This window comes from Myotis brandtii, unplaced genomic scaffold (genome assembly GCF_000412655.1).
Source record: "Myotis brandtii unplaced genomic scaffold, ASM41265v1 scaffold1718, whole genome shotgun sequence".
Classification (NCBI taxonomy): Eukaryota; Metazoa; Chordata; class Mammalia; order Chiroptera; family Vespertilionidae; genus Myotis; species Myotis brandtii.
Window position 1 is genome coordinate 122,374 of NW_005356331.1, and position 20,077 is coordinate 142,450.

At 49.8% G+C, this 20,077-nt stretch overlaps 7 protein-coding genes across 10 annotated transcripts in view; 5 read left to right on the forward strand and 2 right to left on the reverse strand.

The window, feature by feature from the left end:
• LOC102262352 (histone H4) overlaps positions 1-20,077 on the forward strand; it is a 135,124-nt gene that overhangs the window by 97,937 nt on the left and 17,110 nt on the right. The window lies entirely within an intron of this gene.
• The window catches only part of LOC102258591 (histone H2B type 1), a 52,727-nt gene that overhangs the window by 29,280 nt on the left and 3,370 nt on the right, over positions 1-20,077 (reverse strand). The window contains exon 2 of one of the 2 annotated variants that reach the window (XM_014537065.1): positions 14,233-14,477. In XM_014537065.1, coding sequence (XP_014392551.1) covers positions 14,233-14,477 — 245 coding nt within the window. Of the gene's footprint in view, positions 1-14,232; positions 14,669-20,077 lie in introns of those variants that run through there. The other variant, XM_005863072.2, reaches the window with a different exon arrangement.
• Positions 1,151-1,612, forward strand: LOC102259473 (histone H2B type 1). The gene has a single exon (XM_005863074.2). The coding sequence runs from the start codon at positions 1,178-1,180 to the stop codon at positions 1,556-1,558; it is 381 nt and encodes a 126-aa protein (XP_005863136.1). The 5' UTR covers positions 1,151-1,177; the 3' UTR covers positions 1,559-1,612.
• On the reverse strand, positions 2,854-3,294 carry LOC102239468 (histone H4). Its single transcript, XM_014537071.1, has one exon. It carries the CDS (start codon positions 3,248-3,250, stop codon positions 2,939-2,941), a length of 312 nt encoding a protein of 103 aa, XP_014392557.1. The 5' UTR covers positions 3,251-3,294; the 3' UTR covers positions 2,854-2,938.
• Positions 6,025-7,209, forward strand: LOC102259184 (histone H1.3-like). The gene is given in 2 exon segments (XM_014537059.1): positions 6,025-6,193; positions 6,195-7,209. Coding segments are annotated over 2 exon segments (648 nt in total). The 5' UTR covers positions 6,025-6,139; the 3' UTR covers positions 6,789-7,209.
• On the forward strand, positions 9,737-10,470 carry LOC102258885 (histone H2B type 1). Its single transcript, XM_014537069.1, has one exon. The coding sequence runs from the start codon at positions 9,752-9,754 to the stop codon at positions 10,130-10,132; it is 381 nt and encodes a 126-aa protein (XP_014392555.1). The 5' UTR covers positions 9,737-9,751; the 3' UTR covers positions 10,133-10,470.
• On the forward strand, positions 14,895-18,606 carry LOC102239790 (histone H2A type 1). 3 transcript variants are annotated; one of them, XM_014537061.1, is made up of 2 exons: positions 14,895-15,332; positions 18,265-18,606. In XM_014537061.1, exons 1-2 carry the CDS (start codon positions 14,944-14,946, stop codon positions 18,470-18,472), a joined length of 597 nt encoding a protein of 198 aa, XP_014392547.1. In that variant the 5' UTR covers positions 14,895-14,943; the 3' UTR covers positions 18,473-18,606. The 3 variants fall into 3 exon arrangements, with proteins under 3 accessions (XP_014392547.1, XP_014392548.1, XP_014392550.1); XM_014537062.1 differs by lacking the exon at positions 18,265-18,606 and adding an exon at positions 16,181-17,203 and having other exon boundaries at positions 14,896-15,332; XM_014537064.1 differs by lacking the exon at positions 18,265-18,606 and adding an exon at positions 16,065-16,256 and having other exon boundaries at positions 14,898-15,332.

Consider the following 20,077-nt stretch of genomic DNA (forward strand, 5'->3'; position numbering starts at 1 on the left):
TACTGGGGATGTGCCCGCAACCCAGGGACATGCCCCTGACCGGAATCGAACCTGGGACCCTTCAGTCCGCAGGCCGACGCTCTATCCACTGAGCCAAACCGGTTTCGGCGAGGATAACTTCTTTTAGCCGTTAAACACCGGCTTCCTTCACAAGTTAGACTGAGGAACTATGTGATCCTCCTCTGTGACTAGACTGGAAATGATTTGACACTTGTCAGTATGAAGCACTGTAACCATATTGGCCAACAAACTCCTCCCTTATCTCAAGTAATGTTATTGTGCTTTCTCCCGGGTTTATTCCCGGCCCTTTAAGTTCACTTTATGTTTCTGCTTCGTGAAACAACACTGCCCTCGGGCGAGTCTGGATGATGGGGAACCACCCTTTTTTTTCCCTGTCCTTCCTCCGCTCACCCCTGTAGCTTAGAGATTCAAAGGAACAGGACCCTTGGCGCCTTGCAGTGCTGACTCCCGCCCCCAACAAGGAAACAGAGGAAAAGGCAGGGGCGGCACATTTTATAAACCTACTTGGGCGTGAAAAAGAATTGTGTCATTGCTTAAGATTGCAGCCAAACTGAGAGACAAATATCACATGATACCACTTATTTGTGGAGTCTAATGAACAAATGAACTGAACAAAATAAGCCCCGAAGCAGGGAGGGATGGAGGAGATGGACATACCTCGATGTAGGGTGGGGGAAACCAGAGAAGAGATAAACCAAAGAACTTATACACTTACATGCGTAGCCCATGGGCAATAGGGTGGTGAAGACCTGGGGGTGGGTAGGCCCTGGGAGGAGGTGAGAGATAGAGGAGAGGAGGAAATGGGAGATATCTCTAACACTGTCCACAATAAAAAAAAAAATATGTAAAATGGAAAAAAAGATAGGGTAGTCGAACATTCTTTAAAAATTAAACAAGAGAAATCGTGATGGTTCATCTAAATACCTTGATTTTATCAGTGGGGAAAAGATTGCAGCTTCATCTTAAATCACTGAAAATTCAAATTTGGGACTCGCGTTCAGATTGGACAGAGATAATTTTTGACGTCACTTTGAATATCCACCAATCAGACACAAGACTTTGCTTTATATGTGCACACCAAGTTCTATATAAAAGGGATCCATCCGTCTTTCTCTACTCACTCCTCTCGCCAGAGGCATCCCTTGAGCTCCCGACCATGCCCGAGCCCGCCAAGTCCGCGCCCGCCCCCAAGAAGGGCTCCAAGAAGGCGGTGACCAAGGCGCAGAAGAAGGACGGCAAGAAGCGCAAGCGCAGCCGCAAGGAGAGCTACTCGGTGTACGTGTACAAGGTGCTCAAGCAGGTGCACCCCGACACCGGCATCTCGTCCAAGGCCATGGGCATCATGAACTCGTTCGTCAACGACATCTTCGAGCGCATCGCGGGCGAGGCGTCGCGCCTGGCGCATTACAACAAGCGCTCGACCATCACGTCCCGCGAGATCCAGACGGCCGTGCGCCTGCTGCTGCCCGGCGAGCTGGCCAAGCACGCCGTGTCCGAGGGCACCAAGGCCGTCACCAAGTACACCAGCTCCAAGTGAGGCGCGAGCGAGCGGCCTGACTCCTGACCCAAAGGCTCTTTTCAGAGCCACCCACGTTTTCCCATAAAAGGCTGTGCACTGACCAGTCCTGGGGCTGAGCCTTGGGGCCAACGTTCCGGAGGGCGTCCCCGCCCCCTCGTGTGTCCCCCCTCCCTTGGCTTCCCTGCCCCGCTTGGACCCCGGGAGTGCAGCCCAGTGGGGCTGAGACCCAGCGCGCGCTCACCTTTTACAATTTCCCCGTCGGCTGGAGGCGCAGCTCTCCATGCAGCTTCCATCTGGGCCGCGGCGCCTCGGGTCTCGGATGACACGTCATCACTGGGCGCCGAAGGGCCTCGCCAGCGTTTGAAAAGCCCGCGCTAGACGCGGCGGGGCCTCTAGGTGTCGCTGCGGCGCTAATTCCTCCCGCCCCCTCCCTGGGCCTGGGCGTTCGGGACCTCGCCCGGCGCTATCTCTCCGGGTCTTTAGAGACGCGTTGGGCGCCTGCCGCGCTCCGGGGAGAGCCGTGGTTACGGCACCTGCTTCCATCTCCTTGATCTTTTAGGAAGGCGCTCAGAGTTAGGTTTGTCTTTATTTAATGGCAAAGCACACAATCCCTTCCGCACTTCCGACTCGTCCCACGAACCAGACTTGCACCACAGTCCCCAGGACGCGGTCTCCTCACCAGGTTTCCTGTCTGCAGCCTCCAGCGCGCCCGCCTGGTCAGGAGGAGAGGGGCCCGGGCCAGTCTGGACGTGGAGGGGAAGTAGTAATGTGGGAATAGAAAATGCTTGTCTATGCTTTTCTTTAAAATACATATACATACACATTACTTGAGCCAAGCCGAGCAGATATGCCGGGTTAAACGTCCATGCGCTGGGCACTCGGGTCTGGAAGCCTATGGTCTGTGAACTAGTGATGCTGAGCAGACTGCACCCCAGAAAACACCGCGACTTCCCTTCACTCATTTAGCTGGAATCCGGCAGGGGGTTACTTCTGGGAGTGACAAGGGGCACGACAGCCCAGGTTAATGCAGTAAGAAGTGGCATCGCTGTCATTTGAGAAACACTCCGTTCTATACACGCTTCCCGCCACCACTTAATATCAAAATGGCGAACTAGCATTGCCATTGGCTCAGTGGGTAGGGCTTCAGCCATCTGACTGAAGGGAATGGGTTCGACGCCCGGGGTGCAGGGTTCCCCACATCAATGTGCCTAACTCCCCCCAAGAAACTCGGAGGGGAAACATTCGCAGGTGGAACAAGTTACAAGCCTGTGACTACCTGAACCGCCGCAAAGACAAGGCACTGCAATGAAAAGTAAAGCCACAGCTCTTTCAAAGGAACGGATGGGTGGCCCTAAAAAGGGCCGTTGGTTTTGCTGAAGAAGCCAGTAGGTGGGTGGCTCAGCCGCCGAAGCCGTAGAGGGTGCGGCCCTGGCGCTTGAGCGCGTAGACCACGTCCATGGCCGTGACCGTCTTGCGCTTGGCGTGCTCCGTGTAGGTGACGGCGTCGCGGATCACGTTCTCCAGGAAGACCTTGAGCACCCCGCGCGTCTCCTCGTAGATGAGCCCGGAGATGCGCTTGACGCCGCCGCGCCGCGCCAGGCGCCGGATGGCGGGCTTGGTGATGCCCTGGATGTTGTCGCGCAGCACCTTGCGGTGGCGCTTGGCGCCGCCCTTGCCCAGGCCCTTCCCGCCTTTGCCGCGTCCAGACATCGCGGCCTCACAACTGCTGAGCTGGTAGCACAATGGCCTGGGGAGCGCCGCTCAGGGAATTTATAGTCCAGGGACGGACCTGATTGAAAACTGAATAGCAGGCGTGGCGACCCACTCCGTTCCCGCCCTTTGCACATTGTCCCCGCTCCGAGCTGTGGAAACCCGGTGTTGCGCCGGAAGCCACGCTGAGTCCGGGAGGGGGAACCTCATAAAGGCTATGGTATGTGGATATGTGTAGTTTGCATACAATACCTGAAGCCTTTAAGCGGGCCGTTCCATACACTTTCCACAAGGAAGCCTGACACTTGTCCTTCAGGGCTCCCAAAATATGAAGTCACGAGTTCGTGCATGTTGTTCCTCATAAAGATACTTATAGAGCTAATCTATGCAAATTGTTTAACATCTCCAAAAACAAAACAAAGAAACAAAAAACACACACAAATAAAACAGCCACATCATTCATTATGCCTCTCCTCAAAATGCAGTCCTCTAAAATGATAAGTACTAAGACAGCATCCTAATCTGCTAAAACTTTCTGTGGGGCCATGAAAAAAATTTCTCCCATCTTCAAATTTCAAGGTGGGCTAATAATCCAATTAACAGCGACAGGTTAATGGGAGAAAGCCAAAATGTAATACATCCTGGGTCCTGGGTTCGATTCTAGTCAAGGATACACGTCTTGGTTGCGCCCTCCTCCATGGTCTGGGCGATATTTCTCTCTGTCTTTCCCTCTCTCTAAAAATTCGATAAAAAATATTTTTAAGTTTTAAAAATATTTTTTTAAAGAAAGCAACAACAAAAAACACACTGTATGGAAACAAATTCCAGAGTGGAGTTCTTAACCTGGGAATTCAGACAGGATTCAGAGGATCTGGGAACTTGTCTATAAAAAAAAACACCTTGATCATTATGCTTAGTATCCCCCAAACAGAATGGTAGCATTTCCTCTGTTTATGAAAACAGTTAACAGTATAATTGGCTGGACCTGTGCTACAGTCATATCACAATGCATCTACAGCAGTTGATAGCTCAAAACATTTAAATATATCACTCCATCAAACTCTAATTCTTGGTCATATGGGCAATCTTGTTTAATGTATTGATAAAGAAGCACATACGTTAATACATGTTATACTTGACTGATTTGTACTTTTGATAAATTTAATAACGGTAGTTTAATATGGTGTTTTTGTAATCCTATGTATTTTTTTAATTTTATTTATTGATTTACAAACATTTTTTAATCCTACCTGAAGATATGTTTTTTATTGCTGAGAGAGAGAGAGAGAAAACATTGATGTAACAGAAACATCAGTGGATCAAGGAGAAAGCATAACTTTCTGTGCTTTGCTGTATTGTATCCCAGCACTTCCCTTTCATAGTCCCGGTGGAACACAGCCTTGAGCTTGTTGAAGACAAGCAAAGAGCATGAGGAGCGAAAAAGAAAATCAAATCACTGTTACCAAACTCAAGGAGTTCGCCGTTTGCTTGGGCTGTTCGATTGAAGAAAGACAGCTGTGGGCCTGTCCTTTTATTTATTTGCAGCAGGTGGAGGAGGCAGGGATTCGTAGCCAAAGCTCTGTCCCCTGAAGGAGGCTTAGTCAGTGCTCATAGACCATTTGGTTAATTACATGTTGATTTCTCCTTTGCTGTTCATGAACCAGATTTGATTCCTGTCAAGCTCCTTGGCTATTTCTGTGTCTACAAAGCACTGTGCTTTATTTCAGCATTTAGCAAAAATAGCATTCAGTGCGACTCTTGTCCTAACAACTCTACCACCAGCCTGTATCTTACTGAACAGAAAGCATAAGCTGTAATGTGCTGCCTATAAGCCTATATCCGTTCTTAAATAATAATTTTAGTAGTAGCTATAGAACATTCTTGCTTTTACATGTCCCTGTCCTAAAGGAATCCTACCTAAGTGAGTGTGTGTGCTGTGTATATTCCTTAATGCTGCTGTTACTTGAATTCTTGCCAAATGTATCTTCCCCAAGCTTAACAGACTTCTGTGCCCAAAAGCTCATAAACATTTGATTAACATCACCCTCTTAAAAACAACAACAACAAAAAAAACACCCCACAAGCATTTTTTTAACCTGTAAAAGGAACCAACCCTCTTTATGCCTTTACCTGGAGCTACTCTGCCATCAGCTACCATAACAGGCCCAACTGCCCTGACAGGACAAGCATTGAATATTACACCCCCCATTTTCTTCAATAAATATTGACTCCTCACAGTCCAAAATAGTCACCAAAACCTATGCTAAAGCTTTTTCAGACAAATCAAAGGCTTTTCTGATGAAAAATCACTGGTATTCCAAGCACCCTTTAGGACTGCTCTTGTAGAGAAATCCTGAGAGAGCCTGTGCTATTTCTTCTCCTAGGAAGGCGCTTTTCTGGGTAAATCTCCAGGAGAATGCAGCAGATGCTGACATGTATGACAAGCCAAGAAGGTATAGAACATTACTGGGGGGCAAGATATTGGAGACACAAAGGGAAAATTTTATATTTTAAACGAAAATCAACAAGTGGACTGTCCGACCTGTGAATCTCTCAGAGTGTCGGGGGCTTTTGACAAAGGCTGAGACCGACGTGATGCTAATCGAAAGGCGACAGTATGACGGCCTCAAAGCTTGAGGTGTCCCAGAGGATTGTAGAGTAAAATTGCTGTGGTTCTTCCACAGGAAATTTTAATTTTTTGGCTTTCCTGGAATGGAACAAACACAATTCCGAGACGGAGCTGAGACCCAGTTGCTCTGGGGCGGAAGAGGGAGCTGGGAACCAATCAGCGCGCGGCGTGGCTGTGTGTTTATATAGACACTCTCCGCACCGGCCGCGCCACTCGCAGACTAATTTTTTTTAATCTGCCAGGTACTCTCGCCAACAACCATGTCCGAGACCGCACCGACCGCGCCTCCCGCTCCTTCTGCGGAGAAGACGCAACATCAAGAAGCGAGGGAAGAAGCAGGTGGGCCTGGCGGGTGTGAATCGCAAGACGCCAAGCCCGTCGGTGTCCAAGGTGATCACGGAGGCCTTGTCGCTGTCCCAGGAGCGGGCGGGCATGTCGCTGGCCGCGCTCAAGAAGGCGCTGGCGGCCGCGGGCTACGACGTGGACAAGAACAACAGCCGCATCAAGCTGGGCCTCAAGAGCCTGGTGAGCAAGGGCACCCTGCTGCAGACCAAGGGCACCGGCGCCTCGGGCTCCTTCAAGCTCAACAAGAAGGCGGCCTCCGGGGAGGCCAAGCCCAAGGCCAAGAAGGCGGGTGCGGCCAAGCCCAGGAAACCCGCAGGCGCGGCTAAGAAGCCCAAGAAGCCCGCGGGGTCCGCCACCCCCAAGAAGAGCGCCAAGAAGACCCCGAAGAAGCCCAAGAAGCCGGCGGCGGCGGCGGGAGCCAAGAAAGCAGCCAAGAGCCCCAAGAAGGTGAAGGCCGCCAAGCCCAAGAAGCCGGCGAAGAGCCCGGCCAAGGCCAAAGCCGCCAAGGCCAAGGCGCCCAAGCCGAAAGCTGCCAAGCCCAAGAAGGCCGCCCCCAAGAAGTGAGGACCCGACTGACTCCGTGAATACAAAGGCTCTTTTCAGAGCCACCCACGTCATCCGACAAAGAGCTGGTGACACCACATTCCCTGGATGGGGTGGGAGGCGGCGGACCTGAGGCTGTTCTTATGCGTTACGCCTGGTGCTTGGTGGTCTGTGTGTTAAGAGTAAGTACACGTTTACTTTCCCAGTGAAGGGGGCGCTAAAGTGCTTTTGGGGTTTAAGGTTGAGTGCCGCTCGCTTTTCCAGGGCTCCACTATTTTGCCCTTGAGACCCAGCCAGGTATCCAGAGAGGCCTTTACTGCTGAATAGAAGTTGTGATACCATGTGAGAACTTGTGAATCAAAAGTACACGAACTGGCATGCACTTAAAAAAAAAAAAAAGGAGCTGTTAATAATTGTGAGGATTAAACCATTTCCCACTACAGCTTTCAGCGTGTGTTTTTCCGACTTGTATTTACTGCGTTGAGCCTTAAAGTGGAACCTTATACCCCTTTTCATACACACGTTGAAGTCACATTTCACCAATCTTGCTTCGGGGTGAAAACGGTGCGCTAAGCTACTTTGACTCTATGCCCTGAGCGACTTCCTACCTAGTGTTTACCTATTGCCCGAGGCTAGGAGCTCTCCCATTGCTAATATTGCAAAATTACACTCCCGCATCGCCCGGAGGGGTTCGGGGTCTGCTTGTGAAGTGTTGTCCCACGGAGTGAGGATTTAAACAGCACAGGATTTCGGCTACATCAGATAAATATGATAGAACCTTTCACAAACATGGTGCAGGGCAGCAGCACAAGTTACCTTGAAATAACTAGCTGGTTATAAACCGAGTCCCTGAAGGTGACTAAGTCCCACCCTTTTGCCTACAGCACTTCTAATTGAAATTGTGGGTGGCTCTGAAAAGAGCCTTTGGGTTTTCGTTGTACTTTGGGTAAAGTTTACGCCCTCTCGCCGCGGATGCGGCGCGCGAGCTGGATGTCCTTGGGCATGATGGTGACGCGCTTGGCGTGGATGGCGCACAGGTTGGTGTCCTCGAACAGCCCCACCAGGTAGGCCTCGCACGCCTCCTGCAGCGCCATGACGGCCGAGCTCTGGAAGCGCAGGTCGGTCTTGAAGTCCTGCGCGATCTCGCGCACCAGGCGCTGGAAGGGCAGCTTGCGGATCAGCAGCTCCGTGGACTTCTGGTAGCGGCGGATCTCGCGCAGGGCCACGGTGCCGGGCCGGTAGCGGTGCGGCTTCTTCACGCCGCCCGTGGCCGGCGCGGTGGGTTAAGACCGAAAATTAACTTTTTCCTCCCAAGCACCCTTTCAGAAAGGGTTTTCTATCTACCGTTTTTCTCCTCTATCGTCTTTATACCGTCTCTTTCACAATATTGTGGCTTTATCCCCGCACAAATTATCACAGACATATGTTGTTCGCTTGATAAGAATTGTACATTTTGGCGCTTAAACTGCCTTTCCTGTGTTCCTTTTGAAAAGGCGCGCGCTAAATGTGATTGGCTAAGTGACATGTTTTTGCCTCATTCAAGTTTAGGAAGACGGATTTCAACATAAATTTCTTGATTTCCCCATATGACCTTATACTTTCCCACTCCCCACCCCCAACTTGGAGATTTTTAAATGTTCTGTCTTCATATACTTTCCCTAAATGCAACAAGACCATTAATTGAAGTGATTTTATTTTCTGTTCTAACTACATTAATATATGTATTCCCTATTAATCAGCATCCTCACAGAAAAAAGTTTGACACTTTTACCTGAGGCCTGTGTAAAATCTTTAGAAAATACTCAAGTTTTTGAATGTTGCAAAGGTTACTAAGCCTTTTTAAAGTAACGCTGAAGCCTGTGTTAAGTTCTGCCTAAGGACATGAGGGTGGAGGCGGGAAGAGGATACGTGTAATAGCATAAACAAAAATGAAAAATAAAGAAAAGGGCATGACTGCGGGCACATAAAGTATTGTTTTCCTATTTGCAAACGGTTAAGGCCCAAGCAGTGTTGCAGACCGACTTACAGGTGATTTGTCCTATTAAAATGCAAAACTACCCAACAAGAGACTGAAAAGGTGGTTTATTGCGGCGGGTCATTAACTACATTTGCATTTGAATAGTCACCTTTGACCAAACATCCTCTTTATATACAATGTATTTCTTATCTTAACCTTGAGGTATTGCTACAGCGATCGCCTTGATTACCTGAAACCAAACACCTTTTGTTTCTACTTGGCTGATAACTTCTCCTTTTAATGTATCTTTTCAGAGGTTAGTTAATTTCGCTCTTATAGGTGTTTACTGACACCTACTGACCAAACACGGTGAAAACCATTTTCCAGCAGCTGCTTATGGAAAAAAAAAAAATGCAAGCCCTTTCAGTGCGAAGGTGGGTGGCTCTGAAAAGAGCCTTTGGTTTAGATGTTTGCGTTGTTGCCAAAGGAACGCAGGGTCCTTACTTGCCCTTGGCCTTGTGGTGGCTCTCGGTCTTCTTGGGCAGCAGCACGGCCTGGATGTTGGGCAGCACGCCGCCCTGCGCGATGGTCACCTTGCCCAGCAGCTTGTTGAGCTCCTCGTCGTTGCGGATGGCCAGCTGCAGGTGGCGCGGGATGATGCGCGTCTTCTTGTTGTCGCGGGCCCCGCGTCTTGGCCTTGGCGCGCGCCTTGCCTCCTTGCTTTCCGCGTCCGGACATGTTGAACTTAATGTGTCAACAAAAAGCAAACAGCAAAATGAAACTGAAGCGGTGGCACTTTTTATAAACATGTCTGGGCGCGAAAAAGCAGTTGTGTCATTGGCTAAATCTGCAGCTCTACTTGGCATTCTGATTGGGAAGACCTTATGACGTCACTCTGAATATGCACGAATTACACACAAGAATTTAACACCTTATTTGCATACCACTTCGTATATAGGGCGGATAAGTCAAACTCTCCTCTATCCACTGCATTCTGCAGCTGAACGAGTCTGCTGAGCTCCCGACCATGCCCGAGCCCGCCAAGTCCGCTCCCGCCCCGAAGAAGGGCTCCAAGAAGGCGGTGACCAAGGCGCAGAAGAAGGACGGCAAGAAGCGCAAGCGCAGCCGCAAGGAGAGCTACTCGGTGTACGTGTACAAGGTGCTCAAGCAGGTGCACCCCGACACCGGCATCTCGTCCAAGGCCATGGGCATCATGAACTCGTTCGTCAACGACATCTTCGAGCGCATCGCGGGCGAGGCGTCGCGCCTGGCGCATTACAACAAGCGCTCGACCATCACGTCCCGCGAGATCCAGACGGCCGTGCGCCTGCTGCTGCCCGGCGAGCTGGCCAAGCACGCCGTGTCCGAGGGCACCAAGGCCGTCACCAAGTACACCAGCTCCAAGTAGACGCGCGAGCGAGCGGCCTGACTCCTGACCCCAAAGGCTCTTTTCAGAGCCACCCACGTTTTCCCATAGAGAGCTGTGCACTGGCAAGTCCAAGTCCTGAGCATTCCTGTCAACATTCGGGAGGGGATCCCCGAGTCCCCCAGGTGGTAGGTGCAGGGCCACCTCTCTGGACAATAGTGCCCAGCACGAGGCTCCCATGATTGTATGTGAGCGTGGACGGAAACCCACGTCTCACTATCTAATCCCCTCAAGCTGCTTGTCACCATTTTTTAACGTTTTCGCAGGGACTGTGTGGGCTGGAGGAGACGCTTTATAAAGCTTCCAAATCGACCCTGAAATGTCTGGTCTGTTTTAGTAAAGCGTCACCCCGAAGCGTCTCACTGGCAGCCTCCGCGAGCGTCCTCTAGGTGTCGCTGTGGCTCTGCGCCCGCCGTCCTTTGTGTGGCTCCAGTGACTTCCCCATCCCCCGCCCTGTGCCCGCGGCCTTTAGAGCCCTTGCTAAGCGTTTTATCTAAGGGTGTGGACGCCTAACTCAGGGTTCTTTCCAGAGCCGCTTACAGTCTCAGCAAAAGAATTGCATGCCTTTCTGTTCCAAGCACAATGACTCCTGAATTTGCTGAGGCCTTTGTCCATTCAAGGAAGACCTGTATGGGAGCCCCGCGTACTCAGTACAGTAGGCCTGTTCCTCTGCCTGGAGTGCTCCCGGGACTTGCTGTTTTTAGGGCAAACAGGCTGGAGTTGTGCGCACCACACTCATTTGCAGTCGCTTCTAGGCACAGCTAGCGGGGCTGGCCGGGGGCAGTTACAAGGGGGCGCTCTAGTTTGCTTCTGTGTCAGCTCTGGTCTCACCTTCTGGGGCAACTGTAACCAGACAACCAAGGGGTCCATCTGGGCTGCCGGTCACTACTTCTGCCAATTAAGCAGAGACGGGGTTGAATCCCATATGAGCGTTTATTCCAATCCTGCCGGCATCAGGGAGACCAGCAGGCCACCCACAAGAATCTACTCTGACTACCGCCCCCCCCCCCCCCCCCCCCCCAGCGCAGTTGGCTGGTTAGATGCACACGATGCACACGAGGGAGAAGATAGCTACGCGCTGCGGGCTGCATGTGTAGCAGGGAAACGGGAGGGTAGAGTCTGCAGTCCGGCCTTGAGGAGCTCACAGCCCGATAACAAGGTGTCTAATCGGTGATGTTACCAACAGCTCAGCCTGTTCCTGGGCCCAGAGAATGGTCGGCGCTCCTGAGAAACACTCCCGGAGGGGCCGGGGTCCCAGCACAGCCACCCAGTCCAAGCGTGTCCTGTCCTTGGTCTGTTCTCCAATGTGTCTGTTTTCTGAGTCATGGACCCATGGCGGCATCTTACCTTTTTCCAGCCTCCAGTGTCCCAGGGTCCGTAAGAGAACTTCTCACCATAGTGAGGAGAATTATCAGACAATGGCGGCTCCATTCTGATGACATGCCCTCCCCTCTATCACAACAACTGGTTCCAGTTCCTGCCTTTGCCCCCCACCCCCCGACCCCCAGTCTGGATTCTAGGCTTCCAGCATCAGCTTTATAAGCGCCTGCTCCCAAGATCTGAGCCTTCTCTCTACCTGGACTCCCCTCCAGATTTCTAGACTTTAATAACTGACGTGTGTGTGCGCGCTCTGAGCCCTGCTCTGGCTCCTGCTTCCTCCCCTTGACCTTGGCACACCAGTTCTCTCTTGCTTTTCAGTTTCCCAAAACCTGTGTCACGTTCATTAAATTATCTTCGTAAAAATAACCTGTCGTTTTCTGTTTTCCGGACACCAGGGCACCTCGCCTGGTTCTATTTTACATCTTAAACAATATGCTTAGGGTGCCCTTCTCAGCCTCAGGCACGTTGGTCATCCTAGAAGACATGGTCCTTTTTCTGGAGGGGGCCTGCTGGGGAGGGCTTATCACCCTCACCTCCCCGGGACCCAGAGGGAAGTGCAGGCTGCAGGCCCACCTCTGAGCCTAGCCAAGCTTCCCTGTTGGCCGACTCAGGAAACATGAAAGATGAATTGGAACACACACACCAAGAAAACAGGAAGCGGGTGCTGGGGGAGGAGAAACCCTATGTAAAGGTACTTCCCAAGGTGCTAAGAAATCCGTAGATCTCTTTAAAAGTGTTTTTTAATTCTATGTAGACGTCTTTGGACGGCCATAGCATCAGAAGACTGGGGTTGGAACTTGAGTCCTGCCAGGTCCATGAACTTTGGTTCTCACACCCTCGGTTGTTTTACTTATTGTTAGGTCTGATCAGCTCATTGAATCCATAGCCCTCCCCTAGGAACTGGCCTTTAGATGAATTCACAACCCACATTCCCTTTCTCTTACACCACAGTCCACTTGCCAAGGCCATTACCTTTCCCCTCTAGACCCGCCCAGAGAATTCTCCGCCTAGAAAAAGCCCTAGAGTCCATTAAAATCTCTGACAACCCCCTACCCCATCCCTGGGTGCTGGCACCACTTGGGGGCTCAGCCCATCTGCTATCCAGATGGCCTCAAAAATTATAATTCCTTACCACTTTTGGCCTTGTGCGTTCCTCCTTTGGCGACCCTAACACTTATGAAGTGAAAATATTCCTAAAATCTACTTCGCTGCCACTTGTATTAAAACACATGAAAGCATTATAATAAATTTAAATATTTTAGGGAGATTTACAGTTCACAAAGTTATTTATGGACATTTTACCATGACTCCTATAGTTTGCCTATAATGAAGACCAGCTTTTTGAAGCAGTAGTATAAGCAGAAGTAATAATACTGCTGTAGACGAAGTACTTCTCCATACAATTAGACTTCTGCTGCTATCTTCAGACAGTGTAGACTCCCATATAAAAGAAAATGCAGGTTGCTGTTCAAATAAGATCAATTTCAAAATCATGAGAGCCTGAAATATTTATAAAGTTCACAGGCATCTATATTGATTTTTATAATAGTTACAGGTATAAATTTATAATCTTAAAAACATCACAGAACACATTAGGCAATACTTACTAAATGTATGTAAGGGCATTCATTTTCTATTGTCGGTCGATGAATTATCACAATCTTGGTGAAATACACACTTAAAACTTTATAGTTGTGTAGATCAGCATTTGCACCTGGGTGTCCTTGAGCTAAAACCAAGGTGTCGGGGGGCTGCGTTCCCTTGTGGGGCTGCAAACGACACTGTTTGCTCCCCATTCCAGCTCTTGGAGGGCTCCCTCCTCCCTGATCTTATGGCCTCTTTATTTCCAAAGCAGGTCTCTGGGCAAATCCTCCTCCCGCTGCCACCTGACTAGTTCAGCACTGTGATTGCCTCACTGGGATCACCTGGAGCATCTCATTTTAAATTACAGGGAATTGGCAGCCACCTGTTTCAGCTGCAGCGGCAGTGCCTTTGTCAGGTAACCTAACCCATCACAGAATCCAAAGCGCAGGAGGTGGGTACACCAGGGCGGCATATTCTGCCTGGCTCCCTGCATTACAGCACGTTTAGAACTGGAAACAAAGCCAGTCAGTTCCTTTTCTGGTCGGGGTGGGGGGTGGGGGAGGGGAAGAACATGTAGGCGGATGCACTATTGTAAACAATTTCAGGGGATTCGTGAACTAACCTGGAGCCAATGAGACCCTTTTCAACTTTCATGCTCATTAACCACCCTGCACGTGTTGTTTTGGGAAGTTATGCTGCTTGAAGCAAACACACCCACTGGAACTAGGATGAGGCTCTTTCCCTGACCACTAAGGATTATCGACAAACCTAAGTCCTCTTCCCTTTCCATGCAAGGAATTCACAGCACTTGAGACAGCATGTCAGTGCTTTAGCCACCTTTGTAGCCAAAGTGCCCAGTGGAAGAAATTAAAAGTCTGCAACTAAACCAGTTAAATACCCCCCTTATTTTTAACCAAACGTCTGTCCTAGTGTGTTTCGCGTTGCAAGCACAAGACATCAAGACACTTTGATAAATATAATCAAAACGATACCAGTTTGGCATCCTGTTTAGTAGTCAGAGTGGCCAGTGAAGCCCTTACAACTCTTATGCTGAGAACGTGGGTGGCTCTGAAAAGAGCCTTTGGGGTCAGGAGTCAGGCCGCTCGCTCGCGCCTCACTTGGAGCTGGTGTACTTGGTGACGGCCTTGGTGCCCTCGGACACGGCGTGCTTGGCCAGCTCGCCGGGAAGCAGCAGGAGCACGGCCGTCTGGATCTCGCGGGACGTGATGGTCGAGCGCTTGTTGTAATGCGCCAGGCGCGACGCCTCGCCCGCGATGCGCTCGAAGATGTCGTTGACGAACGAGTTCATGATGCCCATGGCCTTGGACGAGATGCCGGTGTCGGGGTGCACCTGCTTGAGCACCTTGTACACGTACACCGAGTAGCTCTCCTTGCGGCTGCGCTTGCGCTTCTTGCCGTCCTTCTTCTGCGCCTTGGTCACCGCCTTCTTGGAGCCCTTCTTCGGGGCGGGCGCGGACTTGGCTGGTTCCGGCATTTTAACGCAAAAGAGAAAAGCTGCAAAGGAAAGCGGAAAACTGTAAAATGTCCGCCTGGGTCTACAGCGTCTTCTTTTATAGAGAATTTATGCAAATGAGGTCCTCAAGCATCTCCAGATCTGATTTGATGATGTGTCAGTGACGAGCTCATGTAAATTCACTTGCATCATATCACCTTTCTCATTGGTCGGAGGGGACTGAGATAATTTTGAACCAATCCCATCTCGCGTTTAACAATCCCGCCCAGGACTATAACTTGCGTCCTGTTGCTTCCTCCCGGACATTTCTCCTTTTTTCCTTCGTGTGGCTGTTCTCCTCCTGTTACTGGTCAGCATGTCTGGACGCGGCAAGCAGGGCGGCAAGGCGCGCGCCAAGGCCAAGACGCGGTCCTCGCGGGCCGGGCTGCAGTTCCCCGTGGGCCGCGTGCACCGGCTGCTCCGCAAGGGCAACTACGCCGAGCGCGTCGGGGCGGGCGCGCCCGTGTACCTGGCGGCCGTGCTGGAGTACCTGACGGCCGAGATCCTGGAGCTGGCGGGCAACGCGGCCCGCGACAACAAGAAGACGCGCATCATCCCGCGCCACCTGCAGCTGGCCATCCGCAACGACGAGGAGCTCAACAAGCTGCTGGGCAAGGTGACCATCGCGCAGGGCGGCGTGCTGCCCAACATCCAGGCCGTGCTGCTGCCCAAGAAGACCGAGAGCCACCACAAGGCCAAGGGCAAGTGAGGAGCAAATGGCAACATCTAAACGAAAGGCTCTTTTCAGAGCCACCCACCTTCTCTCTGAAAGGGCTTGCATTTTCCCGGCCTTGTCAGCTAATTGAAATCATGCTTGCAGCAATCTCTAGCCACTTGAAAGTTGCAATGAAAACCAAGTCACCATAAGTGAACGTGCTGTAGGCGCTCCATATTATAATTAAGGCGATCAATGCAACACGCTTCGGGGTTGAAAGTGAAAGGCTTCGGTTTCTAGCACCCCCCAGTATGAAGGGGACGAGCTGCCCACTTTTCCTGAGAAGGTGAAGTCTTTCAGGCCAGGAGCCGTGTCTGAATCTACACTTTGCTCACAGCTGCTTGGTAAGGTTTTAATGGATCCGCCACAAAGTGCTTCATTTTTTTAAGCCATCGGTCACACTGCAAAGATGTTAGAAAAGATTCATGAAACTAATTTCTGGCGTTCCCTTGGACCGAAGGCAATTGCAACTGCGTGCCAGGACATCAGTTAGGGCTGCCCGTGACATGCTAGGAATTGTTCTGCGAACATGTCTGCTGGGTATTTCTCACATATATGCTGCATGTTCCAGTAAACTCACTGTCAGCCTCAAGTATGGATAAAAGAAATGATAGAACAAAGGAGGGGTAGCTGACCAATCACACGTCAGGGCGGGCTTTTTAAATTTCACTGGTGATGGCTTTCTTAACATTTTTTCGTCCCCTGGTCATTTGTCTCGTCAGAAAACAATGAATGAAGCCCTCTAAAGTCAGCACTGAATGAAACCTGGCTTTCATGGACTCATTTTGAAGTGGAGTATAAACTCAAAAGACATTTTTCATTTTATATCCGCCTTTAGTGGGAAGCTGACCACATTTCTCAAGGAAGCAAACAAGACCAGTTCAAGCACAGCCGGGGGCCTAAGAACCAGACTGGCCTGTTCCTGCAAATAAAGCCGGAACCCCCACCAGTGCTCTGGGCCAGTGTCCTGGTCTCTAGCTCACGGCTCAGCCTGTTGTGACCCCTGAACTGACACAGGCTCATTGCAAACTCACCGAAGTCATGTGCAGTTGTACACCCTCCTGTAGTGAGAAAGAAACAGACTTGCAATCCTCGGGTCCGAGTGCAGGAAAATCAAACGAGAGGAGTACGTCAGCGAGCCTCTCGTTCACTGGCTTCGCTGTGGCGGCCTCAACAGCACATGGAGGCCTGGTTTCTGTCACAGAGAAACTGGTCTGTGCACTGAGCTTATGACAGCTACCAACATGCAAAATCCAAAACCATGCACCACGCCTCAAAAGCACAGTAAATGTTTCTTACGGAGAATTAATTGTTAAGGGAACCATCGGGGAGAAAAGCTAGTTCAAAAGGAGATTGTCAAGACTGTTTACAGGAAAGTGAAGGACACCGGAGTAGCCACCCCACAGTATGCCTCTGGGACACAGAAGTCATTTTGAGCTGAAGCATCAGGTGCAGGATGAGCTCTCTCTTCCATCCCCCTTTCCTGCCTGAAGTCAGGACATACATTGTGGAGACCACTGGGTCCTCAGTGACTGGTGACAGCCCACGGGCACAGGAGGAATCTGCAAACGAAGCTGACTCTTGCTTTCCTCACATATATTTCACCTCCCCAGTTTGCCATCCTTAGAAGCCTAAAGCTGCATCCTTTCTCCTGTTTTTTTCTGTAAAAAAAAAAAATGGACTGTACTTTGTTGAAGATGCTTTATACACGGGAGCTCTCAGCCACATCTATGAATTAATCTTTAATGGGTCTCTCCCAGGTATACCTGGTGTATGAACTATACATGTTCATACTAGTAAACCTGATTTTCTTTTTTTTAATTTTTTTCTTTATTAAGGTATTACATATGTGTCCTTATCCCCCCAGTGAAACCTGATTTTCTTTTTTTTTTAAATATATTTTTATTGATTTCAGAGAGGAAGGGAGAGAGAGAAACATCAATGATGAGAGAGAATCATTGATCAACTGCCTCCTGCACACCCCCTACTGAGGACCAAGTCCTCAACCCTGGCATGTGCCCTTGACTGCTGTGGAAAGTGGCTACAGTATTTGGACAGGTTCAAGCCTCGGACTAATGAGAGGGCACAGTCCTCTCATGGCCACGTGCAAGTCTCAGCTTGGAGGGCAGAGCCCTCCCAGCACAATTATAGCCAACAGCTATAGTTGTGAGCTTGAACCTATGGTTCGAACACGTGGCCCCACGTGTCTGAGTGATGTGGGCTTGATAGAGTTCAGGTGCATGTAATTGAGTAGACTCGAAACCCACGAGAATGTTGTAAACATCTTGATCATGCCCTTACTTTGCCGGGTGGAATCTGGCTTTAAAATAAAGACACGTCTTGTAGTTCGTGCCGCTGTCTCCATCCGGGAGCAACGTGCCACCCAGACCCAGCTCATTCTCTTGTCTTTTCTCCATCCTTCCTCACCCCCACTCGGGCTCACTGAACCTGGCTGAGTGGCGTGGCACAGAAGGCGCCCTGGGGCTGAGTATGCCATGGCCGTGCCGGCTCGCCACAGACCGGAATTAACCTGGGACTTTTCAGTCCTCAGGCCCAGGCTCTATCCACCGAACCAAACCAGCTGGGGTGAAACCTGACTTTCTTATCTCCGTTTCTCTTGGTCTTTACCTAAATTCCAGAAACAATACATTTTTTTCATGGACGTGCTTTTGTACTTCCCCTGAATGGTTGCTTGTCTTCTTTTTTGCACTACTGGAAAGCAAAGTCTCTTGTACAGAAGCTTAAGTTCTCTTAGACAATAATTGCTTTAATAATCAGGTTTGGATGCTTACTCTCAAAAAACAAACCCATTTGGAACAAAAAGGTTAGCCACATTGATTGCAAGTAGCTTTCAACTCCTGATACCCTGCCCTTGAATGATTCTAAGGTCAGCATCTTTCTAGTATCCATCCTGACTTGCAGACTATGCCACCTCAAAACGAGCCACTTTGCCACATGGATTATTGTGAGCTACAGTCAATCGACTCCCAGCAGAAGCACTAAAACCGTGTGCCTCTTCCTCACCTACCGGAAAGAATTTAAACAGGGGCCTGTCCCCGAAAGCGATCCACTGCAGCAGATAACTCCCATCCGAGTGACCGAGTGCCCGAGGGCAGGAGACATCCGATGACCCACCCCTGCTCCTCCTGGTGACGTGCCCTCCCTCCGCCCTGAAGCCCTGGTTCCCTGTTCCACTCCTGAGCTAAGGGTGGCAGACAAGCCTCAGTTACCCGACTGCCTTTGGCCCCATGATTTATGTTGTATTTAACCCGAAATATCCAAAACACTCTTATTTCAAAACGTAACCATTATTATTGTAATATTTTACATCCCTTCTTTTCAGCCTAAATCTTCCAAACTGGGTGCATGTTTTATGCAATCGGGTATCATTTTTTTCTCGAAATACTTGACATACATTTACATTCCCCAAATTGTCCTGCCGAGAAAATTAATTCCACGTGCCCAAGTGGTTCAAATGTAGCTCAACAGTCTCAATAACTCAGTGCAGCATCTGCTTTTAAATTGAAAACAGCAAATAAAATTACATAAAATTTAAATTTCGGTTCCTCACCTTCAGCCACATTTCAAATGCTCAAAGGTGGTTCTGAATACTTTTCCAGAAACTGTGGTCCGAGGGGGAACTGTGTGTGGGGGGTGGAAGTGTGATGTAGACTGATGGTTAAATCTGGGAAACACAGGGTGGGGCAAAAGGAGGCTTACAGTTGCTCATATGAATGAGAATACAATCACTAATAAATAATAATAATACAAGAATAAACTCTGTGTTCTGCATACCCACAACTGTAAACCTACTTTTGCACCACTCTGTATACACATTTAACTGTTACCATGTAAACTTAGCATTGACGACAGAAATCAAACACTTGCTTTTGATATAGAGATACGGACATGATGAAAGCCAAGGAAGGTAGGACCAGTTTGCGAAATACCAGATTGAAAGGTTCAAGGTCACTGGGGAGAATAAACCACGGGGGAGTGAAGATTACTCTACTTAGGAAATTGCAGTTGTCCGCCTAAGAAATCGCCAAACCTTTAGAGAACTGTACACCAGGACATAAGCTGGGAGGCAAGTTCTCAAATGCTCTCGGGATAACAGGTTTGTGTTTTCTATGCATTTACAATTGAGGAGGAGATGGGAGGAAGATTACATAAAGATCAGATTAATGTTTCTCTCTCCCTCCCCGTTTCCTCTCTGAAATCAATAGAAAAAAAATTTAAAAGATCGGAGAAAACAAGGCGTGTATCCAAACTATTAAAAAGATTATGTGCTCCCTGGAGGGTAGGTGGTTAAACCTCCAGGGGCCTGAAAATGAAAAGGGGTTGGTTTGGGCAGGTCACAGGTGTGGTGACCCAGGTGCAAAGAATAATAATGCACAGGGCGGCTTCCGGCAAAGACAACCTCTTACTGAAGGTTTGTGGCTGGAGCGTGTCCTCCCGCCAAGACCTGCCCAGTTAGAACAGACGATACGATTACCCGGGGTCACTTTTCAGAGAACCCTTTATTCCTCCTCGCTGACTGTTCAATACTTAACCAAAAAGTTACCTTTCAGATGCCAAACACCAACATTTCCATTCTAAAAATGAAACGAAAGTCAAGATGAGAGAACCCGGGTCCAGGACCTCAGAAGGCGGGGTGCAGGGAACGTTGAGGCCCACGCAGTGGGGTCCAGGCCCCCAAGGACAAGCACCCCAGGTCATTCCAGCTCTTTCCTGC

Bases quoted from the DNA above. Each gene is read 5' to 3' on its own strand.
- LOC102259473 (XM_005863074.2), top strand. From the start codon at position 1,178: ATGCCCGAGCCCGCCAAGTCCGCGCCCGCCCCCAAGAAGGGCTCCAAG.
- LOC102239468 (XM_014537071.1), bottom strand. From the start codon at position 3,250: ATGTCTGGACGCGGCAAAGGCGGGAAGGGCCTGGGCAAGGGCGGCGCC.
- LOC102258885 (XM_014537069.1), top strand. From the start codon at position 9,752: ATGCCCGAGCCCGCCAAGTCCGCTCCCGCCCCGAAGAAGGGCTCCAAG.
- LOC102239790 (XM_014537061.1), top strand. From the start codon at position 14,944: ATGTCTGGACGCGGCAAGCAGGGCGGCAAGGCGCGCGCCAAGGCCAAG. The intron at 15,333-18,264 runs GTGAGGAGCAAA...CCTGACTTGCAG, and splicing joins CACCACAAGGCCAAGGGCAA to ACTATGCCACCTCAAAACGA.